The 21,578-nt window shown below is 41.1% G+C and overlaps 1 protein-coding gene across 1 annotated transcript in view; it reads left to right on the forward strand.

The window, feature by feature from the left end:
• Positions 1–21,578, forward strand: part of LOC122795952 (transcription factor TFIIIB component B'' homolog) — a 905,227-nt gene that overhangs the window by 811,054 nt on the left and 72,595 nt on the right. The window contains exon 13 of the mRNA XM_044064434.1: positions 1,087–1,381. Coding sequence (XP_043920369.1) covers positions 1,087–1,381 — 295 coding nt within the window. The remainder of the gene's footprint in view (positions 1–1,086; positions 1,382–21,578) is intronic.

Here is a 21,578-nt window from a genome sequence, read left to right on the forward strand (position 1 = left end):
CACTGTATTTGACTCAACCAGTTCAGTTGCTTCCTGCAAACCCCCCCCCCCCCCCCCCAGTTTGAAGTCACCAGTCGCCTCTGGTGCTGTGGCTTCGTTGTAATTTGTTCAACCTTCGCAAAGTACAGTTGTGTAGATAATGACTGCAGGACCGAGTATTGCAGTGTTAGTAGGAATCATCCTAAGCCTTTGCCATTTTGGCCATTCCCTGCTTGCGGTCTCCTAAAGATTTTTGATACTGTTTGTGATTCTTCTCAGTAGTTTGCTCATTGAGGAGGATTCCCAACATTAGATGTGAAAGTTGTTTGCTAACTATATAACTTGTCCTTTGAGGGTGATATTTTTCAGTCGGTGGTAGTTACCCTGCTGCTATCCTTCTGTGCCTGAATGGCCCTTCTATCCACTGGAGTTCCCTGTGAGACAAGAAAGTATATAAGTCCTTGTACATTGTTCCCTGTCTCATTACAGCTGAGTGCACCTCCAGGTATTTCTGCAGTTAACCTCCTACTGTGCCTCTAGGTGTGAGATATTACTTGTTTCTATTTGCATTAATAATTCCAAAACCATGCTACATACAAGGTATCAGAATATGTAATCTGAAGCAAACCTGATGGTAGACAATTGTACTGATATTTGACCTCTGTCAGTGAGTATTTGTTAGAACTGTAAGGTGATAACTTCATTTTTTAAAGGCTCAAGCCACACCAACTGGGAGTTAAATGTACACACTCAAAAGAGCTGTTCTGGAAGGAATGAGTTAAGGTTGAGAATGTATTTGCTCAGTAAATGAGGGTAAACTGGCTGGAGTGGGTGCCAGGCATGCTTTCCTAGTTTAGCACCTGATATTACAGCACGCATGCCAGCAAGAAGTATGCAGTCAGCTTAGGGATAATAATGAAACTAAGACATGGACACCATTATGTAGAGGTTGAAGTCCATTAGTTCTTTTGTGCAAACTGTTGATATGTTGTTTCCTGTTTTTAAGCTTCCATTATTAATTATGATGTCTTTTTTTAATTAATTCTTTAACTTTTTTTTCAGAAAAAATCTGATTTCTGCATCCGTTTTGTTTCTGTTTATTTTTAGAAAGCAGAGTCAAAAACCTCTGGGATTTTTACCTTTTCTTATCAAAACTAATGAAGATGAGAAGACCAGCACAGAATCTGCAAGTCAACTGAATAAACCTGTAACAGATTCTGTAAAAAGGCCAGTAAAAAGAACTGCTACTACCACTCAGGATGATACAGAACCATCAACTTCAGGGCCCAGTCCTGCAAAGAACAAGCGTCCTGCAAAGAATAAGCGTTCTGCAAAGAACAAACGTTCTGCAATCAAAGAGAGCCCAAGTCTAGATGACGATGTTATTCTCATTTCTGCAGAGGTAGGTTGGTTTGTGGTTTCTAGTATGCATTGCTGGATAGTGATCTGACTTTAGAAAACTACTGTTGATATAAAAATATAAATAGAAAGTAAGTCTGCAAACCTAGGTCATCTTAACCTTTCACTGGCAGACACTGCACTTAATTTTTCTTTGCATTTAAATGATATGAAGTTAACTCTCCCTCCCCACAAGTAAATGAAAATCTTGGAGTGCAGTATTCCTAGTTGTTAGTAGAGTTAAGGATGCAGAGAAACTATAAATATGATTGCAAAGAAAAACTATAATCAGGAATGTCATTTTTACTTATACACTTAAAAGTAGCTCATCTTGTTAAGGCGTTACCTTTTAGTTTGCATGTGATGATTTATGTGGATTCGATTCCCACCACTTGTGTATCAGGCCATTATTATTAAGTTGGAAAGGGTGTTTATTGTAGTTTCGAGTACAGTACCCCTCATGCTATAAGAGAAGAAAATACTTTTAATGGAGCTGTTATTTTTCCTTTCTGACCTATCACACATTCACAAGCTCAATATTCGCATAAACACTCATTCAAGGCATCTTGAATGAGTGTTTACACTAATATTTCTACAACAGCTAGATGCAGTTGCTCCACTGCGCAGTGTCAAGGTTAGAACCTCTCAAAACCCCTGGCTCCGCAAAGAAACCAAACAAATCCTCAAGTCCAGAGAAACTGCCTGGTTCTACTACCAAAGAACCAAGAGCATACAAAGCCTAGCTAATTAACGAGAGCTGCGCAACCATGCAAAAAAATGCATTAGGCAGGACAAAAAATCTTATTATACCACCTTGCAAACTAAATAGCAAGACAATCCCCAAAAATTCTGGAAAAGTGTAAACCAATTGCTAAAACCCACCCAAACAGCTACCCCCAAACCGACCACCCCTGATACTAAAGCTCCAATTGAAACACAATCCAACTCTTACTTTGTGAACTCAATTCTATCCCTAATTTCACAGGACAGTTCCAACCTCACTATCCCTTCTACCACAAACAATACAGATGCATGCTTCACCCTCAAAACAGTGCCCACCTATCAAAAGTATGCTCTCCAAACTAAAAACCTCTTCAACCGCAACTGACCCTCTCCCTAGCTGGTACTTAAAACTCACAGCAGATGCCATTGCAATCCCAATCTCCATTCTCATAAATAGATCTGTTGCTGAAAACTGCGTTCCCACACACTGGAAAATATCCCATATTACACTCATACACAAAGGGGGGACTTCCACTGAACTTAATAACTATAGACCCATTGCAATACTCTTCCCCCCGGCCAAAATATTAGAAAAATGCATTCACACCCAAGTACTAAAATATCTCCTAGACAATAATATCCTGTCCCCCACTCAACATGGTTTCAGACCAGCCCATAGCACCACTACAGCCCTCCTCTGCTTCGCTAACACAATAAATCAACTCAAAAATAAAGGCCTGCAGGTGTCAACTCTCTCCTTGGATATGTCCAAAGCATTTGACACAGTATCCCACCACATCCTACTAAATAAACTAAACCAATATAACCTATCATAGTCCACACTAACTTGTTTCCGTAGCTACTTAACTGACAGGTACCAGGCTAACTACAGGAGTCTGTCTTAGGACCACGACTCTTCACAATTTTTCACAAATGGCCTCCATACCTCCACACAGCATGCGTCTGTCATTCAATATGCAGATGATACTACCTTAATCTGTGCTGTACACAATATTCCCACCCTCCAACAAAGAACTCAGCATTCTCTGAAGTAGAAAGTTACCTTACCAAAAGCCAACTTATCCTCAATCCTAAGAAAACAAGGTAATGATTATAACCAGCTCTAACAAAAACTTCAGTAGCAGTCAACTCACCATTTACTCAACAAACTCTACTCCAGTCACACCAATAATACATGCTAAGTTACTAGGGGTAACCATAGACTGCCACCTAAAATTTGATACTTATCTCAAGTTAACTATAAAAAAATGTACATGCCAAACTTGGGTCACTCTACCGCATTAAACCGTTTCTCACCAACAATCCAAGATCTGCCATTATTCGCTCCCAACTTCTATCCACCCTACTCTATGCATCTCCCATTCTAACTAATCACAATAAAACTGACGTAAGCAAGATGGAGGCCTGCTACAACAGAATTGCCCGCTTTGCTGCAAATTGCCCATACAGATCCCATCACTGTACTGCTCTGCACCAGCTCCACTGGCTTGAACTGCCCAACCTACTAACTTATAATCACCTCTGTCACTCTATCTGTTACTTCCCCAATAAGTGTCCTGCCCTCAGTAACCCACTTACAACAGCACTCTGCAACAAGGCCTCTTCAATCATCAAGCAAACTATTACTAGAAGTCACCAACAGCAGTAATAGCTTTGGAGACTCACTATACAGTAGTACAGTGGTTAAAAAATGGAACATCCTCCCCATTAGCATACAAAGCACATCCTCTAAAGCCTCCTTTAAAAACCTCATCAGGCATCATCTGAAGCAAAGCTAAATGTGCTATGACTGCTCCCCAGGCTAGAGCAATGAGACAAGGCACATGTATACTATGCCCATCTTACTTTACTAAATCCTCACTCTCACTCACATATGCAGACCCAATCAAGTTAAATATTTACTACTATGAAACTAAGACATTTGTACTACCACTATTTTAAGCTCAAATGCTTATCATGACACTATGTAACAATTTATACTACTAATAAATGTTTACTTTCCTCTAATAGGCTGTCTTCACACTACTGCAAAAAATAATCTAATGCACTATGTAAATATAGGATTGTATTCAAACCTTGACTGGATACCATGGAATTAATTATTCTTATTATTAATGAATGTTTTTTATTCCTTGTATTGTGTTGTCTTCTTACCACTGTAAACAGATGTCTATTGTAAATCTGTAGGTAGTGTATTGCTGTTTAAACACCTAAATGTATTCTGTAATTATCTTTCTGTGTGGAGCTTTTCTCCCTGGGCCTATGCTGAAAAAGGGCCTTTGGCCCAGTCAGACCCCCCCCCAATTAACAAATGTAAAATAAAATAAATAAAGTTTGCTACATAAAAGGACATTTTGGGGGGGATCTGTATGTAACATGGAGTATACCAATTCTGTGTAACAGTCTTCCTTGCCACATAGAGCAAAATACTTCTCTTACTCTCTTAAAATGTAATTTGAATAAATGGATGTGAAACCACAAATTTCACCCCAGCTTGGCGTCCGTATCCCACATGGATAGGGGTAGCAAGGAAATGTCCCAACTTTTCCTTGTTCTACTCACTTCTGGGTTACTCATGCACAATATAGTGACCAAAAAAATTACCATGGGAATGTAAGGCTAGGCTTTTTAAGATCCTCACAGATCAGTAGCCTAGTAAGTACCTATGATCCTAATGCAGCTGTCAAAATGGCTGCATATCCTAGAGACAATCTTTTTGAGATTTTTTCTCTCCCTCTCTCTCACGTCTAGGACTAAGATGTGGTTAGCCCATCAGCCCATCTCAGAAAACTTTCTTAGGCTATCATAGCTCTTCCCTCTACCCACAGATCTCATCACGTAATTACCCTTTTCCATATCTCTTCAGCCACATGCTGAAGTCATTCACTTGCAAAATGGTCCGGTGCTACTGTTTTCTAGAGAGTTTCTTGGAAAATTCACTGCCATTTGCTTAACTTGTGATTTAAGTGTGGCAACACTACTGGTCACTTAATTCCTTTCTCTTTTGATGGATTTTTTTTTTTTACTATTAGTTTGTTCTTTTATTCAGAAAAGCTTCCTGGCTTTGGCACTTTTTCATTGGTGCACCAGTGTATTGAAGAATGGCCAAGCCCTAACAGAAGGTGTTTTTTTGGCATAATAGTCGGGTCCTGTGGTACTTCTTTTGGAGGACAGCATTCAAATCCCTGAAACCTTGCTTGTTTTCTCCTTTCTGGAGCAATTGGTGGTCACTATACCTTTTGGAATTGGAGGCTTTCTTGCGGAGAGTTGGATATTCCATCCTCTTTCCTATCCCCCTCCCAAACCACAGTTTCTTTCTCTTCCCAGCATTTCCACCTCAGCATAGAACTATAGCAAAAGTAAAGGCTCATAGCTTGCTACAAAAAAAATGGTCCACCCTGATCAGAGATGGCATGGCTTTTGCTTAAAATGCTTTTTAGTACCAGACAAAGATCCTCAAGCCACTCCTTGACTTTAGTGGTCTAAATTAATATGCTGTGGTGGTGCCCTTTCAGCCAGTCATGGTACAGTCCATCATTCTTTGTCTGCTCAAGAAACTGGATGTGCTATTTGGATCTTCAGAGGGCACATCTGCTTGTCAAGGTTGCCAAGAAGTCCAGGAGGTTGCTTCACTTCCATTTAGGAGTCATTCATTCTCATTTTAGGACATTGCTACTTAGTCTGTTCTCAGCCCCAGAGTGTTCACCAAGTGGATGTCCAAAGTCACAACAGCTGTCTGTCTTCAGTGTTCCAGGGTATTTCCTTACCTGGATGACTGGTTCTTTGTACTATCCACAATGCAGGGTGATTGCGTCCCAGAACTCACTATTTTAGCTTTACTGGTCCTGGGAAATAACAGTGAATTTCTGCAAGTTTCAGTTGGCACTCTCTTTGTGGAGTACCTTCATAGGCTGCATCCTGAATATGCTGATTGCAAAGTTTTCCTGCATGTGGACAAAGTTCATCTTATCAAAACCAGAGTTTTGCAAATGCACAATAATATGGTCCCTGCAGCTTTCTGCCTTCAAGATTTGAGATCGATGGCATCCATGATCCTGGTGGTGATGCACATCGTCTACTTCATGAGTGCCCTGCTGTTGACTCTCAACGTACATTGGGATCAGCCTGTAGGTAGTCTGATTAATCCAGTCATGATATCCAAAAGGTGTGAGCAACACCTCCTTAGCTGGTCTGTTGAGTCACTTATTTTTGGGTAGACCATTCCGGTCCCCAACTCTCAGGGTTATAATGGCCATAGATGCCTCTGCTCTTCTAGGGGTTGGGTGAGGATTATTTGAAGTAGATGGTCTAGGAGACTAGTTTGCCTATTAATAGTCTAGAAATGAAAGCTGCCCTTATCTTGTAGATGTCCTAGGATTCCCTTTCCTCCATTGCAATTGCAGTGTGCCCTAATAACATGTCAGTGGTATGATACATAGTTAAGGAGGAGCTCATTCTTATCCATTTTATCAGGAGGCCTAGAGAATATGGCAAGTGGGCCTTTGCCTCCTTCTCTTTGCAGTTCATATCCTGAGTCATGCCAGATGTCCTCCTTTAGGTCACTGTTGCAGTGTTGTATACTGTTGGGTTATCTCGCCAAATAACCTGGTCATTTGACCAGAGCACCAAAACCTTCCGCAGAGCCATACATCAAATTCATGACCTAAGCCCATGGGTGTAAGGGTACAAAAGGAGATGTATGGGCATAAATCTTCAAACTTATCTTGCCACCAGTCCAAGTGTGGCTTTTGCACTAGTAGGTCTGTTTTGCGGTTGGTTGTTAGTACCGTTGGCCTTTACTTGTTCAGTTAAGTGCCCTTTTGAGGAACCTTACTTTATTTCTTTCAGTTGTGTTGCTGTTTGTTGGTCTATTCGATGTCAGCTAGGAGGGGAAAGTGTGATTGCAGTAGGCAGATTCCCTGCAAGGATCTTAACAAGGGACAGCACAGTGGTGCAGTGATAGCATTGTTGCATCACAGTAAGAGGTTCTCGGCTGAAGTGCCTTCTGTGTGGAGTCTGCATGTCCTCCAAGTCAGACTTTCCCGGTAAACAAATGTTAAATAAATAAAATAAATTCCTGGTGGCTTTTCTGTCTCGGTGCAGAACACGACTTTCACCTTTTAATTCCTAGCCTGATATCATGACTGCCATGTCTGACTCGGACATGCACGCAGAGATCTTGGAACCTGTGGTAAGCCCGACACCTGCTCACTTTCCTGCTACTCCAGTCTTGCAGGAGACCCGAAAGGCATCTGAAGTTCACACATCTGAAACAACTGAAGATAGTGATATTGTTGAGAAAGAGGAAACCTGCTTAATGTTTGGAGGACCCAAAGTCATACCACAGTTCCTTGTTAAAGTGAAAGTTCTCAGAACGCTCACAGAATTGCCTCGGGATCTGTCTTAGGAAAAAGTAGTAAAAATGTAAAAAAATTCCTTCCCCTAAAAATCCAAAGAAAAATAGTGGATGGATTTTTTCACAGGGCCTGTTTAAGGCCATTATGGCTGTCAGGCCAGCAGTGCCTGTTACTACTACTGTTTCTCCTTCCACTCCAGAAAAGACGCAGACAAATCAGAGGATGAATTGGACTCAGGTTAGCACCCTATGGCTTTAGGTGATGAAGATTCCCTTTCTCCAAACTTCCCTGCTGAAGAAACTTCATTTGAAAAAACTATTGTTAACATGATGAAGCATTTTGAATGTGAATGAAAACAGGTTTCTGAAGTTAAGCAGAGATACTATAACTTCTTGAAAGCAGGTACCCCATTCTTCCTGCTCCTGTACCTACTGTTCTGGAGGCTTACCTGTATGCTTTTACATTCACTTCCACTGCACCAGATTCCCAGCCACTAGCACCTAAAAAGGCTGACAGATTTTGCTAAGTAACTGAAAATTTGAAATGTATGTACAAAACACTTTGTCAGATCCCTCTTTGTTTTCTATGTCGACAGACAAAGCCCTCTAAGTTATTACCTGCTGCCAGAGCTCTTCATTCAGATAAATACAGCAGGCAGTGGACAGATTGATGGAAAAGGTTTTTATGTCCTCCTCTCTGGCCTTTATAGCTGGAATTGTCAGACTCAAATTACTGAATATTTATTGTCTATCCTCTACAGTTTAGATAAAACTGTCTTCCTCCATGGAACCTACCAGTAAACAAAAGGTGACTTCTTTGTGGATTAGGTTTCCCAAGTAGCTAGGCACAGCATTAATACAGCTATGATAAATGGAAGCCTCCTCCAGGGCAACTGCTACAGACTGTGTGTGATCAGGATATATGTATGATTAACCCCTTCCAGAGAACAGATAGGTGTAGAAAGTCCACCATCTTTGCTTGGGGAGGCACTTGAGGAGGGGACATTGTTAGAAATATTGTCAGTGTTTAGAATAAATATTTAATCTGTTTCGGGTCTTTCTCCCCTTGCATGTTATTACACAGCTACTGTTTAAATGTTTTTGAATCTGTTGTGGAGCTTTTCTCCCCAGGCCTGTGCTGAAAATGGGCCACTGTGAGCCCATGACTGAGCGTCAGACTTTCCCTGTTATCCAAGGATAAATAAAATAAATACATAAATAAGGCAAAACTTATAGACTGTCCTTTAAACAAGGGTCTTTTGGTTATGTCTGGATGTAGCTAGTCTTCAAACAGTTGAAAGTTTAAGATAAAATTATGAAAGACTGTAGACACCATTTCATTACTTCTCTGTCCAGATACCAAAAGAATTACCTTGCAAAACCAACTTCTTTCACTTGCAGGGAAACAGGCATTTTCATAAGGCCAAGAAAATACCTAGGAAAAGACTCCAGAACAAACCAGACACAAACTTTAGATCTGGGAGGACTCCATACCCAGACAAGTCTGCGTGTCTAGCTTCTGTCTGCCTCCCCACCCATTAGTCCATCACTTCCCCTTTCATAAATTCTAACATTATCCATAAAAAATTGGCTACTCATCACTTAAGACAAATGGGTTTTCTCAGTCATCCAAAAGGGGATACAGAGTGACCTGGAAAGAAGTTACTTCTTTCATTGGCATCTCTCCTTCTCCACAAAATCAGTACAGTTGCTCTGTCCCATCATTCAGTCCTTGCTAGAGCAAGGCACAATAGAACCAGTGCCTCCACATTATTTGGGAAAAGGGTTCTATTCCAGATTTTTCCCTGTCCCAAGAAGAGATGCACACCACAGACCATTTCCAGATCTCTCCACCCTCAACACCTTTTTCCTTGTTCCATATTTCAAGATCTTGTCTCTGCAAACTCTGCTTCCATTCATCCTTCTTCAAGCTTTCCTGGTGTCGCTGGGTATCCTTTAGGCCCATCTCCACATTTCTATTCATGCAGCTTGCAGGAAATCCACATTCCTATTCATGCAGCTTGCAGGAAATTATACTGGCTCATCACTCTTTCAGTTCTCTGCTTTGCCTTTTGGGCTCTCTACAACTCCCAGAGTCTTTACAAAGTGAATTGCTCCAGTAATAGCTTACTGCAGGACTCTGAATCCAAATATTCCCTTATTTGGGTGACCTGTTAATACAGGGCTCTTCTCAGCAGGTTCTCTTGACTCCTGTCAAATTCACCATGGCCGTACTTCATGCCCTGGGCTTCACAATCAATCCGAAAGAGTCAACAATGATACCAACCCAAGACCTAGTTTTCTTGGGGTGCAGACTAGAACACAAACTCATGCAGGCCTTTCTTCCTGTAGACAAAGTGCAGAGCCTAGCCAGTTACTTCCATTCTCTTCTTCCCCTTCAATCCTGTATGACAAGGGACATCCTCAGAGCACTGGAGTTTATGGTGGCAATCATCCCCCTGACTCTCTTTGCCAGACTCCATATGAGGAGGATCCAGTGGTACCCGAAAACCACCTGGTCTCAACATTCTTTTGGGCACAGGTACCTGTCCTGCCTTGCCTAAACAAGGAACTACTGTGGGTGGGTATAACAAGTAAAACTAAACCTAGGTCTTCCCTTCAAACCACAGTCACCCCTACAGAAGCTGCATATAGTTGCATCAGATGAGGCATGCAGAGCATGGTTGAGCATCCTGAAAGTTCAGGGGTAATGGTCTACACTGAGTGGCGCACAGCTACAGTTATCCCACTCCACAAGGGGGGATCCACCTTGGATCCCGGAAACTACCGTCCCATCAGTCTGACAAGCCTTATCTGCAAGGCCATGGAGCGTATTATGGAACTTATAAACAAAGACATTGGCAACCTTCAAACACTGGACCCCACCCAGTTTGGGTTTGTGAAGGGCCGATCTTGTCTCCTGAACTTGACTGACTTCTTCGAATCAGTCTCCAGAGCCATGGACAAGGGTAAGGTGGTCCACACAGCCTATCTAGACCTTGCCCAAGGCCTTTGACACCATCCCCCACTCTGGAATCATAGACAAACTTACTAAGCTGGGCATTAATCCCTACGTCACCCAATGGGTTGCTAACTGGCTTACTGATAGAACCCACACTGTAAAAGTAGCCAACTCCAAATCCAGCTCCAGACAAGTGACAAGTGGAGTACCTCAGGGTTCAGTATTGGGACCACTCTTGTTTGGCATCTACTTCTCTGAAGTACAGGCCAACACTAAGGGACTCTGGATAACAAAGTTTGCAGATGACTGCAAACTGGGAGCCATTATTGAATCCCCAAATTATGTGGATACTCTACAAAAGGGCCTTACAGAAACAGATGCTTGGTGCCAGAGCCATGGGCTCAAGCTCAATGCCAAGAAATGTATAGTTATCCCCTTTGGGAAAAAACATGTATCCGTGAATTACCATATAGGTGGCAGTACACTAAACACCAAAAGTTTGATAAGAGACTTCGGGACACAGGTGGACAGTGGTCTCATCTTCGATAACCACATCGCCACAACAGTCAGGAAATCCTTCTATGTGGCACACCTCATCACTAAGGGCTTTTCATCCAGAAAAAGGAGGTCATTGTCCCACTGTACTTATCCCTCATTAGACCCATTATAGAATACAATGCCCCATTTGGTATGTACCTCTCAAGACATCTGCAACAACTGGAAAGGCCACAGAAATACCTCACTAAAAGAATCACAGGCCTAAAGCAGATGCCCTACGCTGACCGCCTTAAAAACTCCAGCTATACTCTGTCGCATATCGTCTACTCAGAGGCGATCTTTGCTTAACATACAAGGCCATGTCAAACCCAGAGCTGTTGGACATGCTACACTTAAAGAAATCCCAATCCCTCAGAGCCACACGCTTCAGGGATCTAAACCTTGTCATCACAATAAACAAAACATGCTGGAGGGATAGGTTCCTGACCCAGAGACTCCCCAGCCTCTGGAATAGATTGCCCATACATGTCAAGCAGCGTGCCTCTTTGGTCCTCTTCAAAAGGAACCTTGACGATTGGATGGGAGAATGGAAATTCACCCCGGGGATCACGTCAGTTGCCCTGCTAGACAGGGGTCCAGGGAAGTAAATAGTGTGGGAAAAAATAGCCAGGGAATTGTTATGGCTAGGCTTGTATAGGCCCTAGGGCTGATAGCCTAGTACCAACCTATGAACCGACAAATCTAAGGTCTGAGCATATCACTCTAAAGGAGATGAGAATAATTCAGGCCTGCAGATTTTCTCCCATTCCTAGAAACCAGGTCCTTTAAGATTGTCCACAAACAACTCAACGGTCATGTGTACATAAGTAAGCAGGGGGCACCAGATCTGATCAACTATGCTATCTGGCTCTCCTGACATGACATTAGGCCGTAAAAGCAAACTTCTCCCTGTAAGCAGTTTACATTTCCTGTCAGGACAGTGTCCTGACATTCTTTCTGAGCAGGTCAAGGGGAAGATTCCCACAAAGGGATTCACAAATGGGGAATGTCTCTGATAGATCTTTTTTGCTTTCATTGACAACAAGCAACTGCCTCTCATTTTGCGCGAGGACTTTCTGTCCTCAAGCTTGGAAAATGGGCATAGTGTTGTTCTTCCCTTGAAGAGGGAAGTTCTAATATGCCTTCCCTCCACATTGTCATCTTACTTAAGATCCAAAATGAATATCCAAAGATCCTGCTGGTGACTCCCTATTAGCCAAGGCAACACTGATTCCCCTTTCTGTTCCACCAAGCCAGGAGCCGTCACCAGAAGCTTCTCTCCACAGTAGAATTGCTCACACAGGAGAAGGGCTCACTACTTCATCTCAGCCTGTCATCTCTCAACCTGACATTATGGATGCTATGATTTAGTTTCTGTTTAGACACACACGTCTTCTGAGGATGTGCTTAACATTCTTAAAGCAAAAAACCTGCTACTAAAAAAATCTTACTTAGCAAAATGGAAAACATTTGCTGTATGGTGTCTGCCTAAATGTCAGGACCCACGTCAGGCTAATACTGCAGTAGTCCTCTCTTATTTGTGTGAACTCTTGGAGTTTGGCATAGCATACTCCTGTGTTAAGGCACACATTTCAGCTGTGTCTGTGTGCCTACCTCTAGACCATCTTCTGTTAGCCAGACTAGAGGTAAAACAGTTCTTAAAATGTGTACTCCACCTGAAACCTACTGGGAAAGCTATTCCTCTTCTTGTGACCTCATCTTTTTGATGAAAGTAAAACTCGCACTCCCTTCTTTCGAGCCTGTACCATCAGCCTCCTTCATATTTTGCTCTGCCTGGTGAGTCCTATGGCAAGCCCCTCCCTTCCTTATGTGTCATAAGGAGAGTGCGTCTTAGAATGGCCAATCCCTCCTTTGTGCCTAAAGTAGTAAATGAAATGGCCCTCAGTCATGCTATAAATCTTCTCACTTTCTTCCCTAATCCACAAAATAAGGGTGAAATAATTCTACCTTCCCTGGATGTACATAGACAGATCAGATTCTACCTGAATAAGACCAAGGATATTCAAAAATCTAACAAATTTTGTCTGTTTCCAAGATCCTAAGTTAGCAAGTCCAGTTTCAAAGCAAAATATTGCTAACTGGATTCAGTTTCCTTTTCTTACACTGTCCATGTCAAATCGTTACCCTCTCCAGCAAAGGCCCATTCTTCCAGAGCAGTGGGTCTCATCTGCAGCCTTTTATAAGGGGATTGACTGTAGAACAATTTTAAAAGCATCTACTTGGTCTTTCTGTGTATGCTTTCACCAAATATTATAGACTGGATGCCTCTTCTAAATCCAGAGCTGCCTTCTCAAGGTCCATCATATCTGGATTACTAGACATTTCTCCTCTGTCTCTTCATCCACTCTTTGCACCTCCTAAACATTGGGAATGACCCAACAGTTCAGAGTACTGCAACAGTGATCTAAGGAAGGACATAGTACAGTTGTGTAAGAACTTGACATAACATTAGATGTCCTACTGATCACTGTTGCAGTATTTTCTCTCCCTCCCTTCCCTCTTTTCTAATACTTCTACCTCTTCTCCTCGTGCACCGGGGGAGTTCACTGTTTTTGTCTCTCCCCTCTTAGCTGACCAGTTTATTTTGCTTCTCAGGCCTCTTCAGGTATACTGTTTTGGCAAGGGTCTGAAGATTTATGCTTATGTACTCTTATGCTTGTGGGTTTGGTCATATGTTGGACATATGGATGCATGGAAGAGTTTGGCTGTGGTACCCTGGACAGATGTCCAGGTCATTTGGCTTGATAGCACAACAATTTAGAATACAGCAACAGCTGTTAGTAGAACATTTTTGCACAACTGTACTTTCTCTTGTGGACAGGCTCAGTCCCTGTCTCCTTATGCCCTGCAGTCATACCTTAAATAATTAGCAGCATGGATTCTGTTTGTCCATCACCATACAAGAACAAATGCAGCAGCTTCTTTTCCCTTTTGTTCCCTTTGGAGAATGCCCTGGGGATGGTTTCATCCAGAAGTGGCACTTGGGTGTGATATACACCTTCCCCATTTCCCTTTTCCTCAAAATCCCTTAAGGATATCAAGAATTGCAAAGCCAAGTTTATTTTAATGGTTCCCTGTGCTCTAGCCTTACCTATTTGACAGGTCTCACCTTCTGAAGTCAACCAAGACCCCTCTTTCTCAACCATGATTAGACACTCGCTCTGAAACTAACCATATGGTTTTCCAGTCAAAGTGATGGCCAAGGACCCTTCATATAAATAAGTAAATAAATAAAGGGTTCCTCAAATCCTAATTTCTGCCAGGAGCCATAATAGCAGGAGGATGCATCATATTAATTCATTACAGCCTAGCGACACCTCCATGTGCATCTGCAGTTGCATTCTACTAACACCTCTAGGCATCTGTCTTCATATCTGTGTTTGCATATTTGCGTCAATAATTTAAAAACTATGCTACATACAAAACGTTTGAAAGATTTCATCTTAAAGCTTATATGATGTGCAAAAACAACTACACTAATAATCCTTAAGAGAAAGATTAATAGTTGTTCATATGCCATTTATTTTTGTCATACTTGTTGTTTTTCTAAATGTCTCAACAACCAAGTAACACATACTTCACTGCTTAGCCTTATATGAAAGCTTATAGATGAACATAACAGTATGTAAGTAGTTTGTTACTAAAATATTGAAAACTGTTTACAGAATATTATAAAAGTAATATTTACTGTGTTTATTATGATTTGCAGGATTCATTTTAAGACCTAGAATCTAAAGAGCAGTACTACTAAAGATCTGTTTACACTAAATAGTTTGCCATTTACATTTCTTTACTAACCTTTATGGCTGCAGAGATACAAATATTTGTTTGAAATGTGAGGCTGTAATTTGATTTTGACCAAAAGCTGCACATGCAGTCATTAGGGAGGTGAGTACAAATGTGCAGGGCTCAATTAGAGTGAATGTGTTAAGTGGTCCTATTTGTATGCCTAAACCACAGCTAGAGGACTTGATCTAGTCATAACTCAATTTCCTAGTATTTTGTAATATTTGTTTTTTTTTTGTTTTTTTTTTAATTTCGGACATAGCTTCTGTACTTTGAAAGTACATTTAGTGGCCATAACTGTTTTTCATCTAGGTGCAGATTCTGTCCTTTTAGCCTCACTAAAAGTTTGGAAAAATCTTAGGAGGTGCATTTCTATTGAAGGATTTTTTCTTAAAACTTTAAATCTCTCATTCCTCTTTAGGGACCTGTACACTGTTTTGGATAGATTAATACCATACCTCTCAACCTGGAAACATCAAAAATCTGGACAAAGGTCCATGAAAAGTAGGTACAACTGGCCAAAAATCTGGACGCTGATTAGCATAATATTGCAAACATAATTGTGTAACCTTGCCCACTCCGATGGAATTGTGGGATACCAAGATTCAAACGCAAACTGAGGAACAGACAAAAAATATAAACAAATATCCTTCAGAAAAAGCAAGCTAACACAAAATCTGTTATTCTAACAACATTTTAAGTTTATAAGAACAATATTTAAAATCTGTCCTTATTTTGGTGTTTTTGATCCCCAGTGTCAAAAGTACAAACGTGAGATTATTCTTCAATTCCTTGCTCTGTACTGATAAACCATAAGGTCATCAAAATCTACCTTTATTACATGACTTGCATGTTTAAGAACTTCTAAAGAAGGTACCTCAGGAGTGAGACGACTTTCCCTTTCTTGTATTGTCCTCTCATACAGATGTGAAAGCAGAAAAGGCCACAGCTTAAGACAAAAGTAGACAGTAAATACTAGAGTTTCTTTGTAACCTTATTATAGGTGGAGTAAACTGCTCCTGTATTTCTTTGTTTTCTGTACACTGTTCATAGTCGCCAAAACCAAATTCAGACACAGATGCTATATAAAATGGTGAGCACTGCAGCACACCTTCGGAACAGATATTGACAATTGTAGAACAGAGCCTGTGTATGTAAGAAGCATTTCCTGATGTAAGCACATGCATATAAATAGTGAGCACGTGCAGGTAGCAGTACCATTTTGAGAGAACAGCCAGAGTGTTAGCATGTATGAGTGTGGTCAGTCTGTTTATAAGTTTATTTAAGTTGCAAAGCCTCATTCCTGATGTGTTTGTGTGTAATAAATCTGCTTGAACTGAACTCACAACCACTTGTCTGTTTCATCCTGACCAGATGAGTGACATGGTGTCAGAACCGGGATTGAGAGTGCAACTTCTTCAAGCCGTGAGATGCAGAGTTGATGGTGAAGGTATTTTGAGCAGGTTGGGTGATAACAGTGCTCAAATGATCGAAAAGGGACAGAAACGAACTAAAGGTAAGCAAAACTTACACAAATGAATTATTTTGCAAAGGAAATGAAATGGAGCATTCGTAAGGCACAAAACCCATTATTAATTAAACTAAACGTTTGAAACTGCAATGTTTGATAAAATTAGTAGAAGTATTCATATGGGGCTCAGAATTACCTTTGGTTTGCATAACGAGCATGTCTAAAGTAAAATGAGCACAAGAAAAGTACAGTGGGCATGATTAAGAGGTTAAATGGGCATAAAAAGTACAATAAAAGGGCAAATAAGCTTAAAGAGCAAGGCGACTGCATGTTTTTTAGTAGAAGACAATATTTTGGGCATAGACTATTATTTCGATTTGACCGTAGCCATTCAAGCGTAACTAGAGTTGTTCGAAGCATCTCAGAGTGTGCACAGTGTTTTCAGAGTGTGCGCTTTATTACGGTGCAATTATTTCAAAGAATTACTGTGTGAAAAGTACAGTTATATTGCAGAGTGAAGTCGAAGTACAGCCATTTCAGAAAGTTTCTTGTGCTATGTACAATTTATTCAGAGTGTGCCACCATTTCAAAGTGTTTCTTACTGTACAGAGTTATTTCGCAAAGTACAGCCATTTTGAAAAGTTCTTACGCTGTGTACAGTTTATTTGCAAAGTGCATTCATTTCAAAGTGTTTCCTGCTGTGAGCTTCTTCTGCTCTGTACAGTTTATTCGCAAAGTACAGTCATTTCAAAGTATTTCTTACACTGATGAGTGGTTTTATGCTACAGAGACTTATTTGGCAAAGTGCAGTAATTTCAAGGAGTCTGTTGTGCTCTTGATCATAATTACAAGTTCTGGCATAAAATTCTGGGATATATTTATGTGCGTATGTTCGTACATAATTTCAAGCACCTTCACCACTGTATGTTGATATGGCAGAGTTATTTCACAGACCTGGCCCACTTATTTTTGATCATAATTTTGCAGATAATTAGAGAGTATTTGAGCAGGAATATGATATTTTCATACAAGCAGCTTTTTCTGACAAAGTTGCACATACAAACGCATTCATTTTGCTTAACTTAGCTGGGTCAGAGGCCTTTGAGATAGAATGTTCTTTTGTGTATGCACCAGCAGTATATGCAGGAGAGGGGGAAACTACCATATTGTTGTACCAGCTGAATCAAGAGAAGACCCTGAGTGCTTGAAATGTAAGTTTAGAGAAATATGCAACCTGCAGACAAATGTTACATTAGAGAAGCACATATTTTATACAACAAACCAAAAGCCAGGTGAAACTTTTGCAGCTTATGTCACTGACTTGAGAAATAAGGGTAAAACATGCAGATTTGGTGAATTGAAAGATAAGTTAATAAATGGACAGGCTTGTGTGTGGTGGTAATAATGCTGCAGTGAGAAGGATTTTGCTTTGTGACAGTGATTTAACATTGAGCCAAAGCCATAGAGATTTGTCAAATCCATGAGTTCACAGAAAGGCACACAAGTATGCTTACAAGTGATAAGAGCTTAGTTTCAGCAGCCTCTAGAGCAAGCGTAGACAGCATGCACCACATGGCAAGCAGAAGCAGGCCTAAGTACATGGCAGCTACAACCCCTGCGGGATTTCCAGGGAGGACGTGTAACTTTCTAGTAAGTTCCAAGACTAGCTCAGCAAAACAGACATGCACAGTGCAGTACAAGGGTGAGTCAGCAAAAGTCAAGTCTTATTGTTAACTGTTATAGTTGTGGTGCCAGTCATAAATCTGAAAGAGAGAAGTGCTTAGCATTTGGTCAGCAATGCCACAAGTGTAAAAAATGGAACCACTTTCAAATGTTTTGTAAATCAAGCAAGCCTCATTCAGTTATTAAGAAAGGTCACTCAAAAAAGCAGGTTGATCATATAGAAAGCTTCAACCCTACTTTGTATGTAGATGGTGTATCACTGGTCGGTGAAAAGGTTAATGAAGTAGATTTACTGGCAAAGAATGAAGTATTTTGTACTGTCCTGATCAATGGTAAGCCCAAGGAGCTCAAAGTAGACAGTGGTTCAAAGTACAATGTGATGTCAGCATAAACATTTGCTAGAGTGAGAGCTGGTGAGCAACTTAATTTGGCTAATTGTGCAAAGTTTGTTGCTTATGGAGGTGAAGAAATTCAAACCGAAGGCTCAGTAGTGCTTTCATGCTATTCGACTGAGAACAGTTACAGCTTGCAATTTTATGTAGTCTGAAGACTTGGGCAGTCATTAGTAGGTCTCAGAGACAGTTTGAGAATGAAACTGCTTTCTTTTACCAGAGAGGTGCAGTGTGGGCACATGTCCCAGTTCCAGCTTCAGTGATGCTATTTTGTCAGAGTTTGCTGATGTTTTCAATGACAAGGAAAGCAAATTTCCAGTTGTGTACTCCATGAAAGTAGAGGTCAGTCCAGTGGTCAGACCAATAAGGTGGGTTCCAGTAGCTATGCAGGACAAAGACAAAGTCAAAGTCCAGTTAGACAAAATGGTGCAGCAAGGTGTGATTTGTCCAGTCACAGAACTTCCATGGTAGTTGCTCATAAGAAAAGTTCAGATGAAATCTGAGTATGCATTGACCCAAGAGACTTGAACAAGGCATTAAAGAGACTTCATTGTCCTGTGCGTACAATCGAGGAGGTTGCCACCCTCATGCCAAATTCCACTGTTTTTCTGTCTTCAATGCAGTGAGTTCATTTTTGCAAGTAATGCTCGATCGGAAATCTTCACTACTGACTACATTAAGTACTCTATTTGGTAGAGACAGATTCCTCAGGATGCCTTTTGGAATAAATTCTGCCAGTGAAGTCTTTCAGCGTGCAATGGAGCAAATTTTTTCGAGCTATCCGTGTGCTATAATAGTTGATGGTTTACTGGTTGGTGGCAATGGTGAAGTAGAACATGACAGAAACCTCAGGAAAGTTCTGGACAAAGCGCGTGAAGTGAACTTAAAGCTCATTCCTTTGAAATGTAAATTCAGGTTACCAGAAGTTACTTATGTAGGTCATTTGTTTACCAGTATTGGCTTACGACCCAACCCTTCTAAACAAGCAGCCATTCTTGAGATGCCAGCCCTAGATGATATCCAAGCCTTACAGCGTTTTCTTGGTATGATTAAGTATTTGGGCAAATTTAGTCCTGACTTTAGTGAGTTATCAGCACCTTTAAGAGAGCTGACATGCAAAAATGTTGCCTGGTCATGGTTAGAACAACACCAGAGAGCATTTGATGACCTCAAACAGCAAATTGCCACCCATCTCCATTGAGATACTATGATGTCCACAAACCAGTAGTTCTTTCCTGTGATGCTTCAAAGTTCGATCATGGTGCAGTTATTCTTCAGGAGGGCAAAGCTGTTTCCTATACGTCAAGAACTCTTACCCAAACTGAGATTCAGTGTGCTCAAATTGAGAAGGAACTTTTGGCAATTGTTTGCATGTTCAAAGTTGCATGATTGTATCTATGGCCGAGCTATCCAAATAGAAACTGATCATCAGCCTCTAATCACTGTTTTAAAGAAGCCTATGCATACCACTCCAGCAAGACTACAAAGAATGATGCTTAGATTACAAAAGTACAATTTCAAAATGGTGTACACAAAAGGCAAACTTCTTTATCTGGTTGCCCAGAAATACCACAGAACAGCTTTTTGCAGAGTTTTGACTTTGATGTCATGGAAGTGCATCATTTTTCTACCATGAAACTCTGACCTAAGAGATCATGCAAAGACTGATCCAATTTTGCAAAAGCTCAACCACTTCATTAATGCTGGATGGCCATCAAAACAGTCCTGTGTACCGCCATAAGTACAACCTTATTTTCCATACCAAGATGAGATGCTGATGGAAGATGGTATCATTTTCAAAGGTCCAAAAGTTATTGTTTCTATTTCCTTACAACATGAATACATTCAGATTTTGCATCGTGGCCTCCCAGGTTCCGATTCTACCAAATGATGGGTGAGAGGACTAGTATTTTGGTCTTCTCTATCAAAGGACATTGATAAAGTGCTTTCTTCTTGTTCTGTATGCAACAGTACTAAACCGCATTTGCAAAAAGAGCCACTTCAGCTAAGCCAGATTCCTGAACTACCTTGGTCAACAGTAGCCACAGACATATTTGAGTGGAACAATCCGCATTACTTGGTGTTTATCTTATTCATACTCATTTGAAATCTGTTTGCTACCTAACCTAACATCCAGTGCTGTTATTACTAAGATGAAACGTCATTTCTCAGTCCATGGTAGTCCACACAAAGTTATTTCTGACAACAGTTCTCAGTTTACCAGTCAATTGTTTTAGAAATTTACAAAAGAGTGGGACTTTATCCATGTTACTAGTAGTCCAGAATACCCACAGTCAAACGGCCGTGCTGAACATGCAGTACAGAGTGCAAAGCAATTGCTAGAGAGGTCAAAGCATGACAATACCGATATCTTCTTGAATTTGATTAATCTCAGGTTCGTGGATAGGGTCTGAGACCTCTGGGATTCCTCCTGTGCTTTCTGGAATCTTGGTGGGTTGTAGTAGTATTCCTCACTATGGCCATGGTAGGGGCAAACGTGGTAAGAGGGACAAGCTGTGGGGCTCTGGTGGTGGTCATCGTTCTTGTTCTGGTACTGGTGCTGGCTGTGGTGTTGGTGTGGTGGTTGGTGTCTGTGCTATCGATACTTGTCTTCCTGAAGAAACTGGTCTCCGTGAAGGTGCTGGTGCTCCTGATAGCTAGATTGGCTGTGGTCCAGGTTGTCCTGTAATTCATCCTGTAGAACTCTGTCGGTTCTGGTTGCCTCTGTGGCTTATGTTCATGTTCTGAGTTATCTATGATGTCAAAGACTTCTGCAGAGTGCTGATAGAAGGGATTGGGATGGTGGGGAATGAGATGCCGGGGGGGCAGCCTCATGGTGGTCCTGTATTGTGCCCCTGTCTGGTTTTCTGTGAGGATCTCCCCTGGGAAAATGCCTATCTGATCCAAAGTGTTGTGTATTCTTTAGACCTCCTGGTGTTTGGTGCCCTGGTCGAGTTTGGTATACAGAGCTAGCGAAATCCTACTCCTGCATTTATTGTCTCCTGATCTGAGCATTTGTTAGCAATTCACAATCACAACGAATTGATTCAAAACTGATTTCAGTTCAAACGTATTCTCCAATCTCCTTCTCACAAGTCACTTGTGTGCCGCACAGCTGTCTGAACTAACTTTGTTTTATTTAAATCTCCCACCCAGGCATGCCCCTGCACATTGATGGCTATACATAATGATGTCAGCCATAACTACTACTACTTTTCTTTCAGCTGTTCCCATTAGTGGTCGCCACAG

The sequence above is a fragment of the Protopterus annectens genome, chromosome 2.part2 (genome assembly GCF_019279795.1).
Source record: "Protopterus annectens isolate FY-2018-M chromosome 2.part2, PAN1.0, whole genome shotgun sequence".
In the NCBI taxonomy this organism is placed as follows: domain Eukaryota; kingdom Metazoa; phylum Chordata; order Ceratodontiformes; family Protopteridae; genus Protopterus; species Protopterus annectens.